Source organism: Podarcis gaigeae (genome assembly GCF_964106915.1).
Source record: "Podarcis gaigeae genome assembly, chromosome: 5".
In the NCBI taxonomy this organism is placed as follows: Eukaryota; Metazoa; Chordata; class Lepidosauria; order Squamata; family Lacertidae; genus Podarcis; species Podarcis gaigeae.
The window spans coordinates 12,816,117-12,840,059 of record NC_139681.1 but is presented as its reverse complement, the minus strand read 5'-3'; the positions used below and the strand labels follow the sequence as shown (position 1 = coordinate 12,840,059).

At 45.4% G+C, this 23,943-nt stretch overlaps 1 protein-coding gene and 1 long non-coding RNA gene across 3 annotated transcripts in view; one reads left to right on the top strand and one right to left on the bottom strand.

The window, feature by feature from the left end:
- Window positions 1-23,943, top strand: part of LOC310844394 — a 290,664-nt gene that overhangs the window by 247,421 nt on the left and 19,300 nt on the right. The window lies entirely within an intron of this gene.
- On the bottom strand, window positions 10,479-22,923 carry TMEM72 (transmembrane protein 72). The gene is made up of 5 exons (XM_083738521.1): window positions 21,531-22,923; window positions 14,912-14,978; window positions 13,444-13,515; window positions 13,135-13,274; window positions 10,479-11,013 (listed from the first exon to the last, which is right to left on the bottom strand). Exons 1-5 carry the CDS (start codon window positions 21,724-21,726, stop codon window positions 10,613-10,615), a joined length of 876 nt encoding a protein of 291 aa, XP_083594647.1. The 5' UTR covers window positions 21,727-22,923; the 3' UTR covers window positions 10,479-10,612.

Genomic DNA, 23,943 nt, shown 5'->3' with positions numbered 1-23,943 from the left:
AATGGTTAAGGTATTGTTTGCTAATTAGTGAGTCAGAGTATTGCTTTTTTTATTACTGAAATATTGTTAATGTTGTTCAGTACTATTTATATAGCAGGTAAGTTGCTTAGACAGAGACGCGGGTGGCGCTGTGGGTTAAACCACAGAGCCTAGGACTTGCCAATCAGAAGGTTGAACCCCCGCGACGGGGTGAGCTCCCGTTGCTCAGTCCCAGCTCCTGCCAACCTAGCAGTTTCAAAGCACATCAAAGTGCAAGTAGATAAATAGGTACCGCTCCGGTGGGAAGGTAAACAGCATTTCCGTGTGCTGCTCTGGTTCGCCAGAAGCGGCTTAGTCATGCTGGTCTCATACCCGGAAGCTGTACGCCGGCTCCCTCGGCCAATAAAGCAAGATAAGTGCCGCAACCCCAGAGTCGGTCACGACTGGACCTAATGGTCAGGGGTCCTTTACTTTACCTTAAGTTACTTGGACAAGACCTTTGGGTGACAAGCGACAAGTTTTATTAACAACATCATCAACAACAACAACACCACTGGAAGAGGGCATCTGTGGTATGTTTAGAGATGGCCAGAGGTGTACCTAGGTTCCCTTGCACCCTTGGGTGCTCTGCCACTCCGAGCCAGAGTGGAGAGGCACAAAGTGGGGGCTGGTTTATGCCTTTGTCGGGGCCCAACCTGGTCAACCCCTAGGTATTCCCCTGGAGATGGCCAATGGCACTCACAGAGGGAGTCATGCAGCAAAGAAGGGCAATGCCTTCCAAAAACTATTATTGAGAGCCAAATGCATTATGAGAGCATTTAAGGTGGGGCTTGCCGATCGGAAGGTCGGCGGTTCGAATCCCTGCGATGGGGTGAGCTCCTGTTGCTCGGTCCCAGCTCCTGCCAACCTAGCAGTTCAAAAGCACACCAGTACAAGTAGATAAATAGTTACCGCTCCAGCAGCAAGGTAAACAGCATTTCCATGCACTCTGGTTTCCATCACGGTGTCCCGTTGCACCAGAAGCGGTTTAGTCATGCTGGCCACATGACCCGGAAGCTGTCTGTGGACAAATGCCGGCTCCCTTGGCCTGAAGCAAGATGAGCGCCGCAACCCCAGAGTCATTCGTGACTGGACTGAACCATCCAGGGGCCCTTTACCTTTTTACCTTACTAAGGGCTGCATGTAGATTAACTGCTATAAATGCTACAAAAACGAGTCCTTTGGACCTAAAATGGAAACAAGGCAAATTAACATAGGCGCAGCTGTGGGTGAAAATATATTTTTAAAATAGCAGTTTTAAAAACTGACTAGATATGTGCTTGCATTCAGACATTGTGTGCAGTGGGAGTCTCCAAGTAATCGCTAAAAATATCTATAATTAAATTCACACACACACACACACACACACACACACACACATATATATATATATATATTCCAAAACTAGTGTGATCTCAAAATCCATTAGGCAGAAGGGAGAATTTATTTTGCTCATCAGCACTGACAATATTATGTAAGTTGCCATCAGTGAGGATGGGCCCACTCTAATTTTGCATTTTCAGCTTTTTGAAATAAAAGGACCAGGCTCCAGTATTGTGCTTTGGATTTACAAAACAAAAGAGCATTCTCGGGACATCTTCACAGTTTCTAATCTGTGCCAGTGGTCTTAAATACTCTTGTCCCCTTGCTTAGAAAATTAGAAGTGTCTGGCAAGATCAATCTGATAGCCATCTATTCTGGAATTCTTTGAAAGAATCCCAGCAACCAGCAGGCACTAATTGTTGCAGCAAAAAAATAAAAAAATGGCCTGTAGATTGCATTCTACACTATTCATCATTTAAGCTTTTAATTATTTCACCATTATTCATCTTTTTAAAACCCTTCTTTGGGGGCATGCTGCCATCCCAAAGGGGCTTGCAATACTTATGAAAATACAATTGCCCCAAATATTTGCTGTTGTTTTTAAAACAGCAGTGATGAGGCCATACGTATCTCCCTCGGGAGAGAGTGGAGTTTTTTCTTACGCACACAAAATCTTGCACCTTTAGCACGGAGTGCGTTATAAGTCAGGCCTAGCGCATTAACTCTGTGTGATCCCCTTAAATGCAACCCAAACTTTTCTCTCCATCCTTTAAACTGTGTACACATCGTATGTTTATTCCAGCTCTGATGTGCTCCCGTCGCTGGGTGTCTGAAGCTGAATAGGCATGACCTTAAGGGACATGGGTGGCACTGTGGGTTAAACCACAGAGCCTAGGACTTGCCAATCAGAAGGTTGGTGGTTCGAATCCCCGCGAGGGGGTGAGATCCCGTTGCTGGGTCCCTGCTCCTGCCAACCTAGCAGTTCGAAAGCATGAAAGTGCAAGTAGATAAATAGGTACCGCTCCGGCGGGAAGATAAACGATGTTTCCGTGCGCTGCTCTGGTTCGCCAGAAGCAGCTTAGTCATGCTGGCCACATGACCCGGAAGCTGTACGCCGGCTCCCTCGGCCAGTAAAGCGAGATGAGCGCCGCAACCCCAGAGTCGTCCGCGACTGGTCAGGGCTCATTAGCACATTAACTCTGTGTGATCCCCTTAAATACAACCCAAACTTTTCTCTCCATCCTTTAAACTGTGTACACATCAAATGTTTATTCCAGCTCCGATGTGCTCCCATCGCTGGGTGTCTGAAGCCGCAATGTTAGAGACTTCAGAATCTAGACCAGAATGGAAAAATCCAGGCAGCAATATTTTTAAAACACAAGTTTTATTGACTTTGGTTTAATTTGTCAGACAAATAAAGCAAAGGGGTGCATTCAGGAAAAATGAGAGAATGCCCCCGAACACCAGGGGCAGACAGTTTTTATCCCCTTAGGCAAAGCAAAGTTCAGCCCTTGACCCACCCCTTACATATTCCTCTTTATACATATTCATTAAAAGCTCTACCAATTAAAGAATTGATGGTGGCCCTTCGGTTCCAGGCTGCATTATCCACTAGGTGGCACTGATGGCTTATAATCCTCTTGACCTATTGGCAATTCCCGTAAATGCTCCTTGACCCCCGCCTCTTTCTGTGGTTTTTAACAGGTTGCTTGGTTTAGAACTTTGTGGTGGGCTAAACATCCTGCTTCTTGCTCTCTCCTCGGTGTTTACCAGAATTTTGGTCAGCAGCTAGCTACAGGTGTGAAATGTTCTGACCACACATGCTGCATTTGCAAAGAATGCTTTTGCAAACAGAAGAGAGATAGCTTTTAGCCTTTTTAGCTTGCTCCTTTTAAAATGGCGTTTTTGGATTATAAAATGGCTCCAGCCTGGCTCTCCAAAGTGGACCTCTGGTCTCCACTCCTTCAGCATATGCATGACCTTAGCCACAACCCATATGCATCCTGTGGTTTCTTGAGAAATCTCAGTTTGGTGTGTCCCCCTCCCCCCCTTCAAAACAGCTTCCACCCAGTTTGAAAACGCAAGCCGCTTCGTAGAACAGGAGTTGGACACAGGGAAACAATTCAGGTGAGTCACATCAGGTGAAGGCCTCTCCACCCCCTCTCTGGTGCATACAATGCACTGCAAACATGACTTGAAACACCCCTGCTCAGCTGGTTAGAGCGTGGTGCTCATAACGCTAAGGTTGCAGGTTCGATTCCCCCACGGGACAGATGTATATTCCTGCATTGGAGGGGGTTGGACTAGATGACCCACAGGGTCCCTTCCGACTCTGCAATTCTATGATTCCAATGTGCACATAATCTTAAACTAGGAGAACCCTTGGACAGGCTTGTGTCAGAAGCCAGTTTGCTTTATTATTATTATTTGAAATAATTTTCATTTGATTTTTACAAATATAGGGTAAGAACACTACAAAATACATATCCATATTTAGAGATTTCTCCAAATCAGTGCCGGATTTATGTATAAGCTAAACAAGCTATAGCTTTGGGCTCCACTCTCTTGGGGGCCCCTCAAAAAATTAAATGATACGATAATCTTCATTGTCATTGCCCCATACAGAACAACGAAATTGAAAAAATCTACACCAGACATTCAAAAACCCGGATGTACTTTGATAAAATACATATTTTGTTATGTGCAAATGGCTTTACATACCTATTAGGTCCATAAATTACCATTCAGCATATATTCAACACAAAAAAGCGACAATTTGTTGTTGACAAAGGACAGCTGGATAAATAAAGGGCCCCATTACCTTAGTGCCTCATCAAAACTAAATCCAACCCTGCTCCAAATCTCTGGACATCCCACTTTCCCCTCCATCGGTCCTATTGTCAACCTTTTCAACTGGATATTATTACATAATCCATATTTTATGTCTCTCCATGTTGTCCACAGTAGTTGCTACATTACAAGTGTTATTGCAATCCTGCTAATGTTTTCATTTGCTTACAGTGGTCTCCTAGATCATTCCCCCCATTCTTTATTCAAGTTTTGGTCTTCTTGGTTCCTGAGCTTTCCGGTCAGTTTTGCCATTTTGACGCAATCCAACAACTTAGTTTACCATTCCTCTCTAGTAGGGACTTCCTCTTCTTCCCTTCTCTGGGCTAGTAACATCCATGCGGATTTTATGTTGCATACATAAAAAGTATTTTCTGCTCCTTCGGAATACCGGTACCTACAATTCCTAATAAAAAAATCTTCTGGTTTTTAAACACAAGTTATTTTAAACATCTTTTTCAATCCATTATATATCATTTCCCAGTTTCAAAGGTCCTCACCAGTGGTCTGGCCTTGGAACCATGACGCTTACAACATGACACAGTTTTTGAGAATACTACAAATAGCGGCGAAAAATATTGTTCCTAAAAACAAGTCATGCATGTACTTTGAAGCAAAAAAGAAAAGTCTTTAGTACGCCATGGAGACTTCCATCAACTTTCAGGTGTTTTCCTGAGCCAAGTTTCTTTGGATAAATACAATTATGTTTGGAATGAGTTTACACAGAATATATTAGGTTATTGAAAAGTATATGTGTATTAGGATAATAAGGGGGGTGGGACTTTCAGGTGCTATCTGTATGGGCAGTTAAATCACCTGGTTCATACCTGCAGACAGGGATGGATTTAGGTTTGATGAAGCCCTAAGCTACTGAAGGTAAAAAGGTAAAGGTACCCCTGCCCGTATGGGCCAGTCTTGACAGACTCTAGGGTTGTGCGCTCATCTCACTCTAGAGGCCGGGAGCCAGCGCTGTCCGCAGACACTTCCGGGTCACATGGCCAGCGTGACAAGCTGCATCTGGCGAGCCAGCGCAGCACACAGAATGCCGTTTACCTTCCCGCTAGTAAGCAGTCCCTATTTATCTACTTGCACCCGGGGGTGCTTTCAAACTGCTAGGTTGGCAGGCGCTGGGACCGAGCGATGGGGGCGCACCCCGCCGCGGGGATTCAAACCGCCGACCTTTCGATTGGCAAGTCCTAGGGGCTGAGGCTTTTACCCACAGCGCCACCCGCGTCCCATTACCTGAAGGTAATGGGGCCCTTTATATGTCCAGCTGTCTTTTGTCAACAACAAATTGTTTTTTTGTGTTGAATATATGCTATATGGTAATTTATGGACCTAATAGGTATGTAAAGCCATTTGCACATAACAAAATATGTATTTTATCAAAGTAATTGTTGAACTGTGATATTTTAGGGAGCAGGCTTACATCATAGGAGCCTACACAACACAAAACACTGTTGCTGTATGTACCGTAGGTTTTATTTGTTTTTTATCTTATATTTTGGAAATGTCCAGGTTTTTTTCTTTAATTTTTTTTGGGGGGCCCAAGAGAGTGGGGCCCTAAGTTATAGCTTGTTTAGCTTATACGTAAATCCGGCACTGCCTGCAGACATCTGCTAGCAAACTTTCTGCCACACCACCCAGAATATTCAAGCGTTCCAAGTTTCTCGGCTTCCCTCCCCTCATTCCGTCCATTAGCTTCCCTAGGAAGAAACCAGAGGTCTGCAAAGCACAATTGTCCTCAGTTGAGGCTGTGTGTTGCAGCTGCCTTGATCTCCGGCCTGAATTCAGCCTGCGGGTACTTTGAAAGGCCAACCAGAAAGAACAGGCGAGGGTGCCATTACAGAGCACCGAATACTTGGGGAAGCAAAATTCCTCAGATTCATTTTTATGAGAAAAATGAGAGCATTATCTCGGCCGCCTAAGTGGTTAGCAAGGGGTCCTCTTCACTGGTGGCATTTTTATCACCAAGAATCTGTCACAAGAGCGCCTGAACTAAAATTGTCTATCAAAAACTTCACTCTTGTGGTTTATCACCACAGCAGCTACTCACTTTGGGTTTTAGTAAATCGGGTCCTCCCTTAAAGAGGGCACATATTGCGGTGAGACCTGGACAACCACCACCCTGTGTTGTGGGTGGGTACATTTGGTCAGCCACAACACCCGATTGGTAGGTCCCTCGTCGTAGCTGGGTGCAATCTGGCCAATGGGACGCAGTCCAAATGGATCGAGGGACCTATATATACCCATGCACGTGACCCAGAGCTTCCTCTTTCGGTGCTTACATTCAGAACACTTGCCCACCTTTCCCTAATTTTAGAGATTTGCGCTTGACCTTGCTATGCCGTCGTGTGTCATCTGTCGTTGGGACAGGGGCAAGGCAGGAATTTCCCCCACTGGGCTGATTGGCTGTTGCCATTTCAGTTTCACCTGCCACATAGCAAATCGTCACAACTTGTAAGGTTGCAGATAGGCTCTGGTTCAGGTGACAGGGATGGGAGAACGCTCTTGCCATCCCTATGTGAAGGGTATTCCGTTAAAGGAATCCAGGGACTTGATGGTTTGGTCAACCCCTGTGAGGGGGTTGTGCTCGTGCCTGAGTCCAGGGGGACATTTGGGTGGCAGAGATAGCCCGTTCCCGGCTTTCCGCTTATCCAGGTGTTCACCCTTGGCTGACCTATGCTGGTGCCCTAGGTCAGCGCTACCTGCATGGCAGGGAGCTAGTCAAACCAGAGCCTATGCAACCACTCACTTTCTGTAATTAATAAAGTTGTGGCCTAAATTCTGCCCAAAACCAAAATTTGAGACAGGTGTGAATTTATTTAGGGGGGAGGTTTCTGGGTCTGAACACGCAAAGCAAATAGTCTAATTTGTCAGCGCCTAAATGATATCGAGCATCAGAACAACTTGGCCACAATAAGGAAATTTTGCCCATGGTATGACTATTTTCCACCTTCCCATTTTGACTCTCTGGCACCTTATCTGCATAACCTAGCAATTCTAAAATACAGACGTGCTTTTACTCTCGCAAAATTGAATGTATTGCCCTCGGCTGTACTTGAGGGGCGATTCCAACAGATTACACATGAAAAACGCTTATGTACTTGCGGAGATGGGAGTCCCAAGTTGGTGGTGCATGCCAGTGGCGTAGCGTGGGGGGTGCAGGGGGGGCCCGGCCGCACCAGGCACAGCATCTGGGGGTTAGGGTTAGTGGGCGCAAATCCAAGGGTTAGGGGGCGCAAATCCACGGGTTAGGGGGCGCAAATCCACGGGTTAGGGGGCACAAATTACTTGCCTTGCCCCGGGTGCTGACAACCCACGCTACGCCACTGGTGCATGCCCTTCTGGCTTGCACTCTTTATAAAGACTTGAGGAGCAAGATTATCACCCCTCTTTTATTGTCCATTCCAGGTCGACCAACCACTGCCACAGTGTCCTTTCTCTTGGCAGATCAAGATGGCAGATCAAGGTGACAGCAAAGGTTGCCAGGTTTTTAGCTGGGGCAATCAGAATATGATCTATCATTTGACTATTGATTCAAAGCCCTAAAATGTATTTTATATATTTGACTTTTTATTTCTATTCTTTGTATATCGTATTGTTGTTTTATTGCTATGGCCGATGGGTGATGCAAATAAAGATTCATTCATTCATTCTGTCGGCCAAAGCGAAGCAACCTAACAGATTACCACTGCAATCGGTTCTTATGGGAATCTATTGCCATCTTCTGCCCAGAAAAGGAACTGTCATACATCTGCGACCAAACCAAGCATTTGTCCAAGGTAGATCTGGGTGTATTTTGCATCTGCTTGCAAAAGTGTTTGGGTTATTTTTGTATCTGGATGATATTATAGGGTGTGTATTTTTGGTATGCAAAAAGCCCTTTGCACATCTCATATTACTCATTCTCTGAACTGTTTGACACTCGTTTCCATTCCACAGGCAAAACGAAGGTTGCAAAGGGGTGCTTTCCGTATGAGAAATCCATAACTCAGGTTCATTGCTCTAGGCTACCATGAAACAGTTCAAGCAACAGACTGCAGAGGGGTGACATTTTCCTGCCTCCGCTCTCTCAGATTACTGCAAAAGGGAGGGGAAACTATACATGGTTCTTTAGCCACATTTGGCCACATGGGCTTAACTACAGCCACTTTTTGGTGTATATAAAATGGCTTTGTCAGGAGGACAGCTCAAACAATCTTAGAGTTGGAAGGGACCCAACAGGATTGCCTTCAGACAGCTCGGGGGTCGGATAACTCCATACCCTCCAACATTTCTCCAATGAAAACAGGGAAATACTAAGGTAAGGCAGGACATTCCAGGATCAAATCAGAAACCAGGACGGCTTCTCCAAATCAGGGGCGTGCCTGAAAAATAAGGTGACTTGGAGGGTCTGTAAATACTGGTGGGTGATGCCCTGGTCCTCAGCCTTTGTAGGCTATTTTTCCTTTCCTCTCATCTAACTCTGCTCTGTGAGTCTAGTTACACACCCTCCAACATTTCTGCGATGAAAATAAGGACGTCCTATTCCATGATAATAATAATAATTTTATTATTTGTACCCTGCCCATCTGACTGGGTTGCCTCAGCCACGCCGGGTGGCTTCCAACATATATAAAAACATAATAAAACATTAAACATTGAAAAGCTTCCCACTACAGGACTGCCTTCAGATGTCTTCTAAAGGTTGTATAGTTGTATAGTTACTTATCTCCTTGGCTCAGGGGTCACATAACTCCATACCCCTCCAACATTTCTCCGATGAACATAGGGACGTCCTAAGGAAATAGGGATGTCCTATGGAAAAGTGGGACGTTTCAGGATCAAATCAGATTTACAGTCTCTGGGAAACAGGGATACTTGGAAGTCTTTTGCTACCTGTTTTCTTTTACTGCTGGCTGAGCACAGTCAAAGGGAACAAGGTAGAGACAACTTTAGGCCCAAAACAACCTGGTGGGCTATGAGGTTTATTATTTCCCTCCTTCCTTTAGGAATTATTTATTATTATTATTATTATTACTTTTTATTCAAAATTAAAACAAAACATATTATCCAGAAACATATCATCCTTATTTCCCCCCTTTTTCCTCCCTCCCCACAGTTGTATAGATCCTCAAACTATTTAAGCAATAATTATCAATGAAAAGTTTGTGAATGTTTATTCAAAACCTGCCAAGGAGTCCAGTTCGCTTTGTTGCGTCTTCAAATACTTTGTAAAGGGTTCCCATTCATCTTTAAAGTCACAGTTATCCTTGTCCAGTAGCTTGTATGTCAGTTTTGCCAGTTCTGCATAGTCCATCAATTTTTCTTGCCATGATTCTTTAGTTGGGGTTTCTTCAGTCTTGCAGCCGTTGTCGCATACATGAAGATGTTTTTCATCCTTTAGGAATTCTTACAACATCTCTGAAGAAAAATTGGGAAGGGGAGTTTTTGCTACCCCTCTGGGGCCTTGGAAGCCACAATGCTCAATTAAAACATGTTTATGTATGTCAGATTCTAGACAATTCATGGAGGGACACCGTCACAAAATATGAGCTGTTGCCTGGTCTATGTCCCTCTCAGTCACTGTGTTCCTGTGTTCACTGTTTTCTGCAACATAGTCCTGGCTCCATTCCACAGACTGGACACTGTGAAGTCTTATGGTAGTAACCAAATACAGTGGTACCTCGGGTTACATACGCTTCAGGTTACAGACTCCGCTAACCCAGAAATAGTGCTTCAGGTTAAGAACTTTGCTTCAGGATAAGAACAGAAATCGGGCTCCAGCGGCGCAGCAGCAGCAGGAGGCCCCATTAGCTAAAGTGGTGCTTCAGGTTAAGAACAGTTTCAGGTTAAGAACAAACCTCTGGAACGAATTAAGTACTTAACCTGAGGTAGCACTGTAGCTAACAACAAGGAAGCAACAACAACAAACCAGGCAAATCCCTTCTTCAATAAAAGTAGAGAAGAATGGACTCGGGAGAACAGGATGGGGGTGACTGGGGAATTCATCCCTGTCCACCAACTTCAACCAACGAAAGTTCTTGGCTGCTCTCATTGTCCTAAACCAGGGGTCAGCAACCTTTTTCAGCCATGGGCTGGTCCACCATCCCTCAGACCATGTGGTGGGCCAGACTATATTGGGGGTGGGGGGGAATGAACAAATTCCTATGCCCCACAAAAAACCCAGAGATGCATTTTAAATAAAAGCACACATTCTACTCATGTAAAAACACGCTGATTCCCGGACCGTCCGTGGGCCAGACTGAGAAGGCGATTGGGTCGCATCCGGCCCACGAGCCTAAGTTGCCTACCCCTGGCCTAAACCAAAGCTGGGAGGTTTATTCTACAAATTGCCTCCAGGTGTCTCTGCAGCAAACACTAGAATCATAGAGAAGCAGAAAGAGCCCGTTCTTGCTGTTGCTGTCTCCGCTGTAGGCTGTCACAACTGGGGCGGAAGGATGGGAGCCACGTCAGATGTGGTTTCCTCAGCCAAGCTCTCCTGGTCTTCTGGGCTTTCTTTGACAGAAAGAATGATGTTCACCACCTTCTCTTCAAAGTGCACCTGCCTCCTTGTGGGTGGCGGCGAGCTCGAAGAGGCCTCGACGGTGTCCAGTTTCCTGCAGCTTTTGAAGAAGCTCCTCAGAAACCCAAGAAGGGAGTTGCGTTGCCCTTGAGGTGCTCCCCTGGGGAAGGTGTAGGTTTGCTCGGTGTCGCCTGCATCCGTCATAGCTACAGCTGCGCTTTGGGAATCCGTGTATTGCTCTTCCCCAGGTGTTCTCGTTTCTTTCTGTTGCTTACTGAGCAGGAAGTATGTGAAGCCGGTGACCACCAGCATCGTGCCTGGAGAGAGTAAGAAAAGAGACAGAGAGAGAGATCTAGGGGTCTTGGTGGACCTCAAGCTGAACATGAGTCAACAGTGTGAAGAGAAAAAAGCTAATGCTATTCTAGGCTTCATCAGTCCAGATCAAGGGAAATAATGGTACCACTCTGTTCTGCCTTGGTCAAATCACACCTGGAATCCTGTGTCCAGTTTTGATCACCACAGTTTAAGAAGGATGTTGACAAGCTGGAACGTGTGCAGATGAGGACAACTAAGATGATCAAGGGTCTGGAAACCAAGCCTTATGAGGAATGGTTGAAGGAGCTGGGAATGTTTATCTTGTAAAAGAGGAGATTCCTGCAATCTATCAATGACAGATAGCCATCCAACCTCTGCTTAAAAACCTCCAAGGAAGGGGAGTCCACCGTGTCCCAAGGGAGACCGTTGCACTGTCAAACAGCTCTTACTGTCAGAAAGTTTTTCCTGATGTTTAGTAAGAATCTCCTTTTCTGGGGGAATTTCTTGCATATGTGGTGGACTTGCTCCAAGATTAAAGCCTTTTGGGATACCATATATAATGAATTGAAAAAGATATTTAAGTATAATTTCAGCAAAAAAAACAGAGGCTTTCCTGTTGGGGTTAATTGAGGAAATTCAAATGAAAGATGTAAATTTGTTCATGTATGCAACAACGGCTGCAATAATACTCCTGGCCCAGAAATGGAAGCAACAAGAACTCCCCACACTGGAAGACTGGCAAGTAAAGATGGTCGAATATGTGGAGCTGGCGAAGCTGGCGGGGAAGATTCAGAATCGCCGTGATGATTTGTTTCAAAAGGACTGGGGCAAATTTATACTCTATATGAAAGAAAATACGTTTGTAGGTTGAATACGTTTGTAGGTTTAAGTTGAAATGTTTGGTAATGGGAAATTAAGGAGCTGATTTACTTATAAGTAGGTGATTGTTAAAAGATTGATTTAAGGTAAAAAAGTGAATTTAGGAATGTGGAGAAATTGGTAATGAGATATGGAAGTCTGTTAGAGGGAAAGAAGGAGGTCGATGTTTTATTTAAGCAATGTCATGAATTATTTTTTTTTATTCTTTGATACTGAAATGTAATAAAATATGGAAAACTTAATAAAAATTAATTTTTAAAAAAAGAATCTCCTTTCCTGTATCCTGAAGCCATTGATTCAAGTCCGACCCTCCAGAGAAAACAAGCTTGCTCCATCTTCCATGTGACAGCCCTTGAGATATTTGAAGATGGCTATCATATCTCCTCTTTTCCAGGCTAAACAACCCCAGTTCCTACTAGTATGCCACACCATACTCAAACCAGTACAGTACACTATATCATAGCTTATATGGCATGGAAGTTAAGGCAGCTGCTTTCATTCATCAGCTTGCAACATCCATGCTTTTCGGTGAATCCTTTATGTTAAGTTGTGAGTGAACATATCAGACGACACAGCGATTCTTCAAACAGCTCTTGTTTATTCACAGGCCAGAACAGAACTGAACTGAAGGGCTAAGTCAGCCTGCTTATATAGAGCTCCAGTACAACGTTACTGTAACAACTTTCTAAAACTATCCAATCACTGAATGTCACTTTTGATCTCTTATTTGCATAGCTATCTGCTGGCCCAGGGTGAGAACTTCAGTACATAACACTTTACAGTGGTGCCTCACAAGACTAAATTAATCCGTTCCGTGAGGCTCTTCGTATAGCGGTTTTTTCGTCTTGCGAAGCAAGCCCATTGACAGCTTAGCGGATTAGCACTATTAGCGGTTTAGCGGCTTTTAGCGATCAGCTGTTAAGCGGCTTATCAGCGGATCAGCTGATAAGCGGCTTAGGAAAAGGGGGGCAAAAGGGGGAAGAAACCCGCAGGAACTCGCAAGACATTTTCGTCTTGCGAAGCAACCCCATAGGGAAATTCGTTTTGCGAAGCGCCTCCAAAACGGAAAACCCTTTCGTCTAGTGGGTTTTCCGTCTTGCAAGGCGTTCATCTTGTGGGGCACCACTGTATACTGCTTTTTTGAATCCTAAAATAATTTTTTTATTACAGCTACTGTTTACTGTATTTGCAAAAAATAAAAATAAACTCCCCATTCTACTGGTTATTCCCAGTCACCCTCTCACCTGGGATAGTGACGTGCCAAACTATGACAGGGTGCAAGAAGCAGGCTACTGAGAGCAAAACATACATCAGGAACTTCTGGAAGGCCCCCCGACGTCTGGCGTGCTTCCAACAAGTGTGCATCCCAGATCCCGTCTTGGGGCTGCAGTGGAAGTGGAAGGATGAGAAGCTGGCTAAAGCAAAACATCAGTCACCCTCAAGGTGAACTCTCAAAAAAGCTCAGCGTCCGGCTCAGCCCAGAAGTGCTTCCCCAAGCTGAATTGTAGGAGGGAAGGAGGGTTGGGGGAAGGAACGCAATGGGGCACACTCACGTGCAGCAAGCAGTCAAGAGCAGGCCTGCAAAGTATGCCGCTTCGCACAGGAACACGGCGATCCCTGAAACACTGAAGAACAAGAAATCGTTAACAGGCGAGGAACAAAGAGCAAATGGCAACCCCCCCGCAGCGCTCAGTAATAATAATAATAGTAGTAGTGATAATAATAATAATAATTTTTTATTTATACCCCACCCTCCCCAGCCAAGGCCAGGCTCAAGGCGGCTAACAAGCAATAATAAAAACAAGTTGAATGAATACAACTTAAAAACATGATTAAAATATTGAAACATTAAAATGCAGCCTCATCACAGGAGGAGAAAGGAAAAAGAAAGGGGGGAGGGAATCAAATTGGCTCCAAGCCAAAGGCCAGGCTGAACAACTCTGTCTTACAGGCCCTGCGGAAAGAAATCAGATCCTGCAGGGCCCTGGTCTTATGAGGCAGAGCGTTCCACCAGGCCGGGGCCAGAGTTGAAAAGGCCCTGGCTCTGGTTGAGGCTAATCTAACTTCCTTAGGGCCCGGGACCACTAGGGTGTTGCTATTTATGGACCTTGAAGCTCTCCGTGGGGCATACCGGGAGAGGCGGTCCCGTAGGTACGAGGGTCCTAGGCCATGAACAGGGGAGCATGCAGTGCTGTGCAGTGAAACTTTTCATAGGAGAACAGCTTGCGAAGGCAATTTGGGAGAGTGATGTCCTGATGTCACATGTGTGAGCATCACGCCTCCCTCCCTAAGCTGGGCAGAAGCTTCCCAGGCTTTGGGAAGGAGGCTTCAGGCCCCTGACAGGATGCTGAAGCCCTGTTGTCTCCTCCTCTAAGGACCCTTGATATGACGATAGTGCAATATTCGGCATCCTGTTGTCAGGCTTCGTGGAATCGACTTCCTCCCCCGTGGCAGTAAACGAAAGATAAAATGAAAGGAACGTCTTACCAGTTAGAATCTTTAATAATCACAGTGAGAGAACAAAGAAATGGCAGTGCTCCCAATTAAGGGTTACTCCCCTCCTCCGTCCCTATTAATCTACGTCATTCCCACGTCTTGTAACCTGAGCTTGAACCCTCTGTGCTTTCTGTTCTAACACTTGTTCTAACATGTGTTCTTGGAGAAGGGGGTTGAATGCTGTCCAGAGACTGGGAATCTGTTTATTCTCTCCTAGTGTAGCTTCTGCTAACTGTTCCCCATTGAGTATTCCCCAGCTTCTGCCATCTGAACTGTGCCCCTCTGCAAACCACTGTTCCAAATCTATACTGTCCTCCTGTTCCTGGGAAGAAGCAGGAGCAGGGGGAGGGGGTGGCTCCCACCATTCCTCCTCAGTGCAGTCTGCTCAGCACGGTCCCTGACATCTGTATGTGGTGTATGAAGTCAGGCCCAGGTTTGCAGAAGTCCTTACATCGACCAGGCCAACTTATTTAGGTGCTCTCTCAAATCCACGTTATTTCCCCCCAATCAGACAGCCATACTCACAGCAAATAGACAGCCAGGCTCTTGAACTGACCCAGGAGCAGAGTGTCTGTGCCAACGCCAATGAGCACTGAAACAAAACACAGATAAGAAGAAATAACACTTGGGATCTGGGGGCATTGGGAGTCATTTCCCGCTGTTGTGCAATGCCCTCCAAGATAAACAACTCCAGGGGTCAGCCCCCCAGAGGGGCAGCCAATCCTGCCTTGTCAGTGGTTGTTTCCAGCAAAATCTTGCGGAGCACATATAACCCCACAATATTTCAGTGAGCTCTCAAGATTTTAGCAAGATTTTTTTGGCATGCATGAGATCTTGTGGATCAGGGATCTTCGACCCGGGAACGACTACTAATCCAGAATGCGGCAGGTAGACTGGTGACTGGGAGTGGCCACCGAGACCATATAACATATCCTGAAAGACCTACATTGGCTCCCAGTACGTTTCCAAGCACAATTCAAAGTGTTGGTGCTGACCTTTAAAGTCCTAAACAGCCTCAGCCCAGTATACCTGAAGGAGCATCTCTATGTCCATCATCGAGCCCGGACACTGAGGTCCAGCGCCGAGGTCCTCCTGGTAGTTCCCTCACTGCGAGAAGCGGTGTTACAGGGAACCAGTAGTGGGCCTTCTCGGTGGTGGCGCCCATCCTGTGGAACGCCCTCCCATCAGATGTCAGCCCATGCGCTGTTTTCACCACCCTCTGTAAAGACTTTCGGTCTGTGGCTGTCAAGCCAACATACCACACTGTGATACAATATGAGAGGACACTCTCTATTGTGGACCGGTAGAAGAAGGTCATCAACTGTTGTTTAACATTGTTCTTTTGCAAGACCCTGAGGAAATGGAGTCTCTGCTGGACCTTCCTAAGCACCTGAGTTATATTGTTTTTCCAAGTGAGGTCTTCACTAAGGTAAACTCCCAGGAATTTAAAGGAAGAGACTCTCTCCGCACACACCCACACCCCGATATACAATGGGACTAGTTCCCCTCTCTTCCTCCAAAAGTCCAACACCATCTCCTTTGTCTTGCTAATATTTAGGTGCAAGTTATTCTCTAGGCACCATGTAGATACTTTTTGAACCTCCCCCCTTACGCTGATTCATCTCCACCTGTAATTAGACCCATTATGGTAGTATCATCTGCAAACTTAATCATTGCAGTAGATGGATCAGATAGAATACAGTCATATGTATACAATGAGTACAGGTAGGGGCTCAGCACACATCCCTGTGGGGTGCCAGTGCTGAGCTTCAGGGAGGTAGATGTAACAGGCCCAATCCTCAGTGTTTGTGTCCGATCCCTCAGAAAGTCTTTAATCCAGTCACAGATGGTAGAAGAAAGGTCTAGTTCCATCAGCGTTTTGATAAGAATGTCCGGAAGGATGTTCCGGTAAAGGATAGGGCTATCCACTGGGCTGTATCAACAAAAACCTGGTAATAGGACTACTCTCATTTCTGCCTTGGTCACACCACACCTGGAATACTGTGTCCAATTCTGGGCACCACAATTTAAGAAGGGTGTGTGCAGAGGAGGGCAACCAAGATGATCAAGGGTCTGGAAACCAAGCCTTATGAAGAATGGTTGAGGGAGATGGGTATGTTTATCCATGGTGTTTAGAGGGTACTGAGAGGAGATATGATCATAAAAGGTAAAGGGACCCCTGACAATTAGGTCCAGTCGTGACCAACTCTGGGGTTGCGGCGCTCATCTCGCTTTATTGACCGAGGGAGCCGGCGTACAGCTTCCGGGTCATGTGGCCAGCATGACTAAGCCGCTTCTGGCGAACCAGAGCAGCGCACGGAAACGCTGTTTACCTTCCCGCCGGAGTGGTACCTATTTATCTACTTGCACTTTGACGTGCTTTCGAACTGCTAGGTTGGCAGGAGCTGGGACCGAGCAAAGGGAGCTCACCCCGTCGCGGGGATTCGAACCGCTGACCTTCTGATTGGCAAGTCCTAGGCTCTGTGGTTTAACCCACAGCACCACCCGCGTCCCGGATATCATAGACATCTTCAAATATCTTTTAAGGGCTGTGACATGGAAGATGGAGCAAGCTTCTTTTCTCCTGCTCTGGAGGGTAGGACCTGAACCAATGGCTTCAAGTTACAAGGAGATTGCAACTAAACATCGGGAACAACTTTCTGACAGTAAGAGCTGTTAGGCAATGGAATGGTCTCTCTCAGGAGGTCGTGGACTCTCCTTCCTTGGAGGTTTTTAAGCAGAGGTTGGATGGCCATCTGTCATGGATGATTTAGTCCAGGATCCCTTGGGGTCCCTTCCAATTCTACGATTCTATGATTAGGCTTCAAACCCATATTGCCGTTTGCTCTGATTGTGCGTTGAAGAGCAGGTTTCATCAGGGGAAAACAGTGGGACAAGAGGAAGTCTGGAGAAGCCCAGATAGAGAGAGAATACCAAGCGTGTATGTCCATGAATGGCAGTAACTACAGCATTCATGCCACCGAAAAGGCTCAGAGGAATTAGGCGCTGTAATGAGCTTTGGCTTGGGTAGACCTGGTTCAGAAGGAAAGCATTAGCCCTTCCCAGAGATCTGAATTGTGACGCCTGGAACATTCCATTCCAATCTCCTTTCCTTTCATTCCATTCAGTGTTTAATCCCTAAATCAAGACTGGTCTCAACTAGCCATACAGTGAAAAGGCTCCGTGTGTCGGTGAGAGAAACCGGCGCATTCCAATTACTCAGCAAGCCAAAGCGGCAACGAATCACACATTATAGGGCAGAAACATTTGCTAGTTTGTGTACCGTGGCAAATGCCAGTGTAAAAATGGCAACATTGTGCGTTTCCTTTTCTTGTCTCTGCAAATTTGCAGCGGATATGCACTAAGGAACAATAGCTAATTATGCATGTGATTCCATTTGTTTTTACAAAGATACCCCTCCAGAGGGGAATCCTACTTTAAATGAAATTTATATGCAGAATTTGGTGCTTCCAACCCTATCAAGTTTGCCTAAATGAGTCCATCTCTCGCATTGAGTGCCTGCTTATGTCTGAGCTACTGGTTTGTGGTCAAATAAAGCTGTTGTTTTTCCTTAAACAGTCCAACTAATGATATGCAAAATATTACACATAATATATGTATAATATATACAAATGAGTCAATATTTTTGCAGCATAACTGCGTAAGTGGTGTGGTTTTTTTATACTTATGTGCACTGGTTGCTTTAGGAAACCAGGAGTATTTAATACATAAAAATTCTGCATGTAGTCATGCATATAATGTGATAACCTTTCATATTTTCAGCGGAACTGGTGAGAGGAAAATGGGAACCTGAAAGATTCTGTTGGATAAGCTCCACACAGTGCTGGATTTACGTATAAGCTAAACAAGCTATAGCTTAGGGCTCCAATCTCTTGGGGGCCCCAAAAAAAATTTAAAGGAAAAAACTGGGTGTATATTTCCAAAATATAAGATAAAAAACAAATAAAATAAAACCTACATATAGCAACAGTGTTTTCTGCGGTGTAGGCTCCTATGATGTAAGTCATGGGCCCGCCTGCTAGCCTGCTCCTAAAATATCACAGTTCAACAATTACTTTGATAAAATACATATTTTGTTATGTGCAAATGGCTTTAGATACCTATTACAGTGGTACCTCAGGTTAAGTACTTAATTCGTTCTGGAGGTCCGTTCTTAACCTGAAACTGTTCTTAACCTGAAGCACCACTTTGGCTAATGGGGCCTCCTGCTGCTGCCGCGCCGCCAGAGCACGATTTCTGTTCTCATCCTGAAGCAAAGTTCTTAACCCGAGGTACTATTTCTGGGTTAGCAGAGTCTGTAACCTGAAGCGTATGTAACCTGAAGCGTATGTAACCCAAGGTACCACTGTAGGTCCATAAATTATCATATAGCATATATGATGCCCTAAACTTCTGAAGGTAATGGGGCCCTTTATATGTCCAGCTATCCTTTGTCAACAACAAATTGTCGGTATTTTTTGTGTTGCATATATGCTATATGGTAATTTATGGACCTAATGGGTATCTACAGCCATTTGCACATGCAGAATGTAGGTACCCTATATATAGAAATGAGCAAACCAGTGATATTTTAGGGAACAGGCTAGCAGGCAGGGCCCATCACTTATATCATAGGAGCCCACACAACACAAGACACTGTTGCTGTATGTAGGTTTTATTTTATTTGTTTTTTATCTTATATTTTGGAAATGTACATCCAGTTGTTTTTTCTTTAATTTTTTGGGGGGTTCCCAAGAGAGGGGCCCCCTAAGCTACAGCTTGTTTAGCTTATACGTAAATGCGGCACTGTCTTCATAGCATATAAATGTCTGCATGAACTAGCAGTAACTGCAGTGTTTCTGCAGGAGGCCCTCCCAACACGACTGTGTGAGCTCATCTCTTGAGGTGGAGATCCTGGTGACTGAATCTGCATAGCTTATACCTGCATGGCACAAGATTTAGGTGCTCTCCTATGGAATCTTTCCTATTGCTAACAAATCTCCATGTCCGGTGACAACACTTTTGAGCTGGAAAACTACAGACTAATTTAACGAACTGCAGTTGACTTACTTGCATGGCTTACATCTATTCAGCTTTGCCGAATGCTTTCTTGTTCGTTTGTTTTAAATAATACTGCTGCAAGGATACAATTCAAGATTCCACTCATTGCTATTATTTGAGCAAGATGGGGGGGGGGGAATTTACCCTGTTAGATAGCGACCTAGTAATGACTCCAGTGATCTGAAAATATTTGCCACACGGTGCAATCCTTTCCCCGACTTGTGGTTGCTGGGCAGGCAAGATCAGCCCTGCACTGCCCAAGGCATTTTGCTGCCTGAGGCAAAGCAACGCAGGACACTCCCACCAAGTCTAGTTCCAGGGTACCAAGTTGTTTTGGCACCTGAGGCAGAAAAATCCTACAAGTATCTTTGAAGATGGCTATCCTCTGAATTCTTCATACAGACCCCCCAGCCTGTCCCCCTGTACAAGAGTCTCATATCTGTCTGCTTAATAGCATGCAGTGCTTTTTTGGGGGGGGTACACAGGGGTACGCATACCCCTAAACATTTTGGGAATCTATGTTTGGCCTCATTGAGAGGCAGTATATCAATATGAGTAGGAAAATGAGAGTAACCCTAAACATATTTTTTTAAAGGCAAAAAGCACTGATTGCATGTTTAAAAAGGTAAAGGACCCCTGAAAGTTAAGTCCAGTCGCAAACGGCTCTGGGGTTGTGGCACTCATCTCGCTTTACTGGCCGAGGGAGCCAACGTTTGTCCGCAGACAGTTTCTCCGGGTCATGTGGCCAGCATGACTAAGCCGCTTCTGGCGAAACCAGAGCAGCACACAGAAACGCTGTTTGCCTTCCCACCAGGGTGGTACCTATTTATCTACTTGCACTTTTGACGTGCTTTTGAACTGCTAGGTTGGCAGGAGCTGGGACCGAGCAACAGGAGCTCACCCCGTTGCGGGGATTCGAACCGCCGACCTTCCAATCAAGCAGGTCCAAGGCTCAGTGGTTTATACCACAGCACCACCCGCATCCCGATTGTATGTTATGTGTACATAATTCCTTACATCAGGAGAGAACGATGAAAGAAAGCATCTCCCTGGTACAGTACTGAAGAACAGAGGTGCTGTTAAGCAAAAATAAAAAAATTGTAGAGGTTGCATGGCCATCCCTCAGGGATTCTTTAGCTGTGATTCCTGCATTACAGGAGACTCGACTAAAGGACCCTTGGTGTCCCTTTCAATTTTACAATTCTGTGATTCTATAACCTCGAGCAGGAAAGAACAGGGCAGATAGTTGGAGACCAGCCAGGTTGTCATGTTCCTGCCCACTCAGTCAGCTTGAAAGAGCGCAGCAACTTTCTGCAAAAGTTGTTGTTCTTAAGGATGCTTCGCCACCTCTGCCAACATTCACCTTTGCTTTGAAAGCAGATTGGTTTCTCCCTCCTACCCTTAACCACCCATGAATTCACCACAGAGAGTTACCAGCAAAAACTTCAGGACAGTGCTAGTTAAAAGATGGGCGTCTTGTCAGGTCTTCAAAACTCAGACAACTAATCTAGTTCATCCTTGAACACCTCCGTCGCCCTCACCTGGGGCAGGCTCTCGTACTGCATTTTGTGAAACCCATATCAACTGGGGTTGGCAAGGGAGTCCAAGTCAGATCATATTTTAATCAACCACAAGCAAAAACCAGGAGGAACAAAGTGGTGAATTCCATTTGGGAATTCACATTAACTGAGAAATTGAGGATACATTTGGCCAGGGGTAAAAAAGAGGGAAGAGGAACAGATAATCGGCAGATTAACGACCTTTCATCATGTACACCAATAAGAAAGATGCTGTTAACCGGTGCAATTGGTCTTTAAACATATAGTATATGGATTATGCCGTTTAATTTCTATTTGTTCAAAGGGGACGGACTCTCAGGAAAAGAACAGTGGATCTATATGTACGCTGCCCGAATTTATTGCTCATAGGTTTACTCTAATTCATTTTGTAATCTAGGGAAGGTTTCTGGTGTCAAAAGCAGTATGCCTGTATAAGAAAATAAAGTAAGAATGAACTTCAGAAACCAGAGTGGTATCCATGTCAGAAACGCAGGGCAGAAAATCACACCAACAGTGCTGCTTACCTGCTCCAGTGGAGATTCCCAAAAGTCGGCAGGTATATTCCAGAGTATTCCAAAAAGCTGCTTGCTTCATGTTGGCCGGGCAAGAAGCGCTTTGAACTTTTGGAAAATCTTGAGACAGACCTGCGCTCTGACTTCCTGCACTGAGATGGAGTGAGCCTGGAGACAGGGATCCCCGCCCTTCCCAAAGGAACATCATTCCAATGTGCTATACACAAAAAAGACCCCAAACAACACACCCTTTTTCCACGCAGAAGCAGTTATTGCGGGTCCAGGCAGGACTGGGTTGTCCTTCTGGTGCTGCCATTGTCCTGCATCCCTTAGTGGGACAATTAATGATTACCAGGCAGAGCAGGAATCAGCCAGTGCCTGAGGGCCACCTTCCCCTTGCTTCATGTCGGCGCATACTGAAGGCGAGCAAAAGTCTTGCTCTTGCACATTTGATGCAGATTAGTTACCATGGGGCTTAAGGCTTTGCTAGCTGCTTTTCAGAGCACTCCAGCTCACTCCGAAGAGACCACGAGGGGTGCAATAGTTCTCACCTGAACAGCAAACCTGTCCAAAATGAGATGCCACTTCGCTAAGTATCTGAAAACTCATAGGGTTCTTCGTGTTTCCTTTTACGAGACACTCCTCGTCCACATTACAGCCATTTAGAGTGCTTCCCCTTTGGAGAAAACATTGAATTATTTATTCCCATTAAAAGCCAACGCACGCCTTATAATCAAGGAAATTCTTTTCAAGCTGCAGCACATTTATCTGCAGTAAGCTGCCGAAGTCTAGGAAGCCTACTCGCATAATTAAGAAATAGTTCCTATTTAATCTGAAGCATATTTCGCCTAGATTTGCCATTTCCTGATTAAGCAACATTTGGGTTAACTTTGTCTACTTTGCTATAGTCCTGGATCTTCTAATCAAGTTCTGCTTCTAAATGCCTAGCAACATTACAGTTTAGCAACAGGAGCAGAAATTCAAATCAGCTTCCAGCAGCACATTTTTCAAATAGCTCTTTCATAATCCAGATTAATTTAGCAAATGCCTGAATCCTGCCTTAAGCCCATCTATAGTACTGTTCTGTGCACCAGAAGCTCCTCAATTCTAAATAATACATTCATATGATTGATGTTACAGACGGATCTCAAGAAAAGGTTTGTTCGCAAAAGGTGCTTCCGGACAGTGGCTATTTTGGGGTGGGATTCCATCATATACAGTGGTACCTCGGGTTACATACGCTTCAGGTTACAGACTCCGCTAACCCAGAAAGAGTGCTTCAGGTTAAGAACTTTGCTTCAGGATGAGAACAGAAATTGTGCTGCGGCGGCACGGCGGCAGCGGGAGGCCCCATTAGCTAAAGTGGTGCTTCAGGTTAAGAACAGTTTCAGGTTAAGAACAGACCTCCGGAACGAATTAAGTACTTAAGCCGAGGTACCACTGTACCAGCAAACGCAAGTTTGAACAACAAACCCATTCCCCCACCCCCCGAAAACCAGGCTTCTTGTGAAAAGGAAGTCAAGAAAATGCACCGGAAAGTGTGTGATAACAATTGTGCCTCCCGTGGCATATAATGTGTCATTGTGTCTAGCTGTTAACCAGAAGGTTGGTGGTTCGAGGCCACCCAGGGACAGCTGTGGGCAGTATTCCTGCACTGCAGGGGGTTGGACTACATGATCCTCAGAATCCCTTCCAACTCTAAGATTCTATGATGCAATGCTGCATAACCACCCTGCGAGTCATTGACTGTGAATGATCAATCAATAGCCAGCATTGTCTAGCCTCTGCACAAACTTTGTGGAACTAAATCAGGAAGAGTGCTCGATAAACACGTCACTGGATGTGACCACGGATGTAAAATGCTTGCTGTAAAGCATGGGTAGGCAAACCAAGGCCCCGGGTGCAGGATCCGGCCCAATCGCCTTCTAAATCCGGCCCACTGAAGGTCCAGGAATCAGCGTGTTTTACATGAGTAGAATGTATGCTTTTATTTAAAATGCGTCTCTGGGTTATTTGTGGGGCATTGGAATTCGTTCATTCCCCTCTCAAAAATATAGTCCAGACCCCCACAAGGTCTGAGGGACAGTGGACTGGCCCCCTGATGAAAAAGTTTGCTGACCCCTGCTGTAAAAGGTAAAGGTAAAGGACTCTTGGACGGTTAAGTCCAGTCGAAGGTGGCTATGGGGTTGCAGCGCTCATCTTGATTTCAGGCCAAGGGAGCCGGCCTTTGTCCACAGACAGCTTTCCAGGTCATGTGGCCAGCATGACTAGACCACTTCTGGCGCATGGAGACACCATGACGGAAACCAGAGTGCATGGAAACACCGTTTACCTTCCCACCACAGTGGTACCTATTTATCTACTTGCACTGGCATGCTTTCAAACTGCTAGGTTGGCAGGAGCTGGGACAGAGCAACGGGAGCTC

Bases quoted from the DNA above. Each gene is read 5' to 3' on its own strand.
- TMEM72 (XM_083738521.1), bottom strand. From the start codon at position 21,726: ATGATGTTCCTTTGGGAAGGGCGGGGATCCCTGTCTCCAGGCTCACTC. The intron at 14,979-21,530 runs GTAAGCAGCACT...GTTTTGTTTCAG, and splicing joins GGGAATCTCCACTGGAGCAG to TGCTCATTGGCGTTGGCACA. The intron at 11,014-13,134 runs GTGAGAGGGTGA...TACTCTCTCCAG, and splicing joins TTGGCACGTCACTATCCCAG to GCACGATGCTGGTGGTCACC.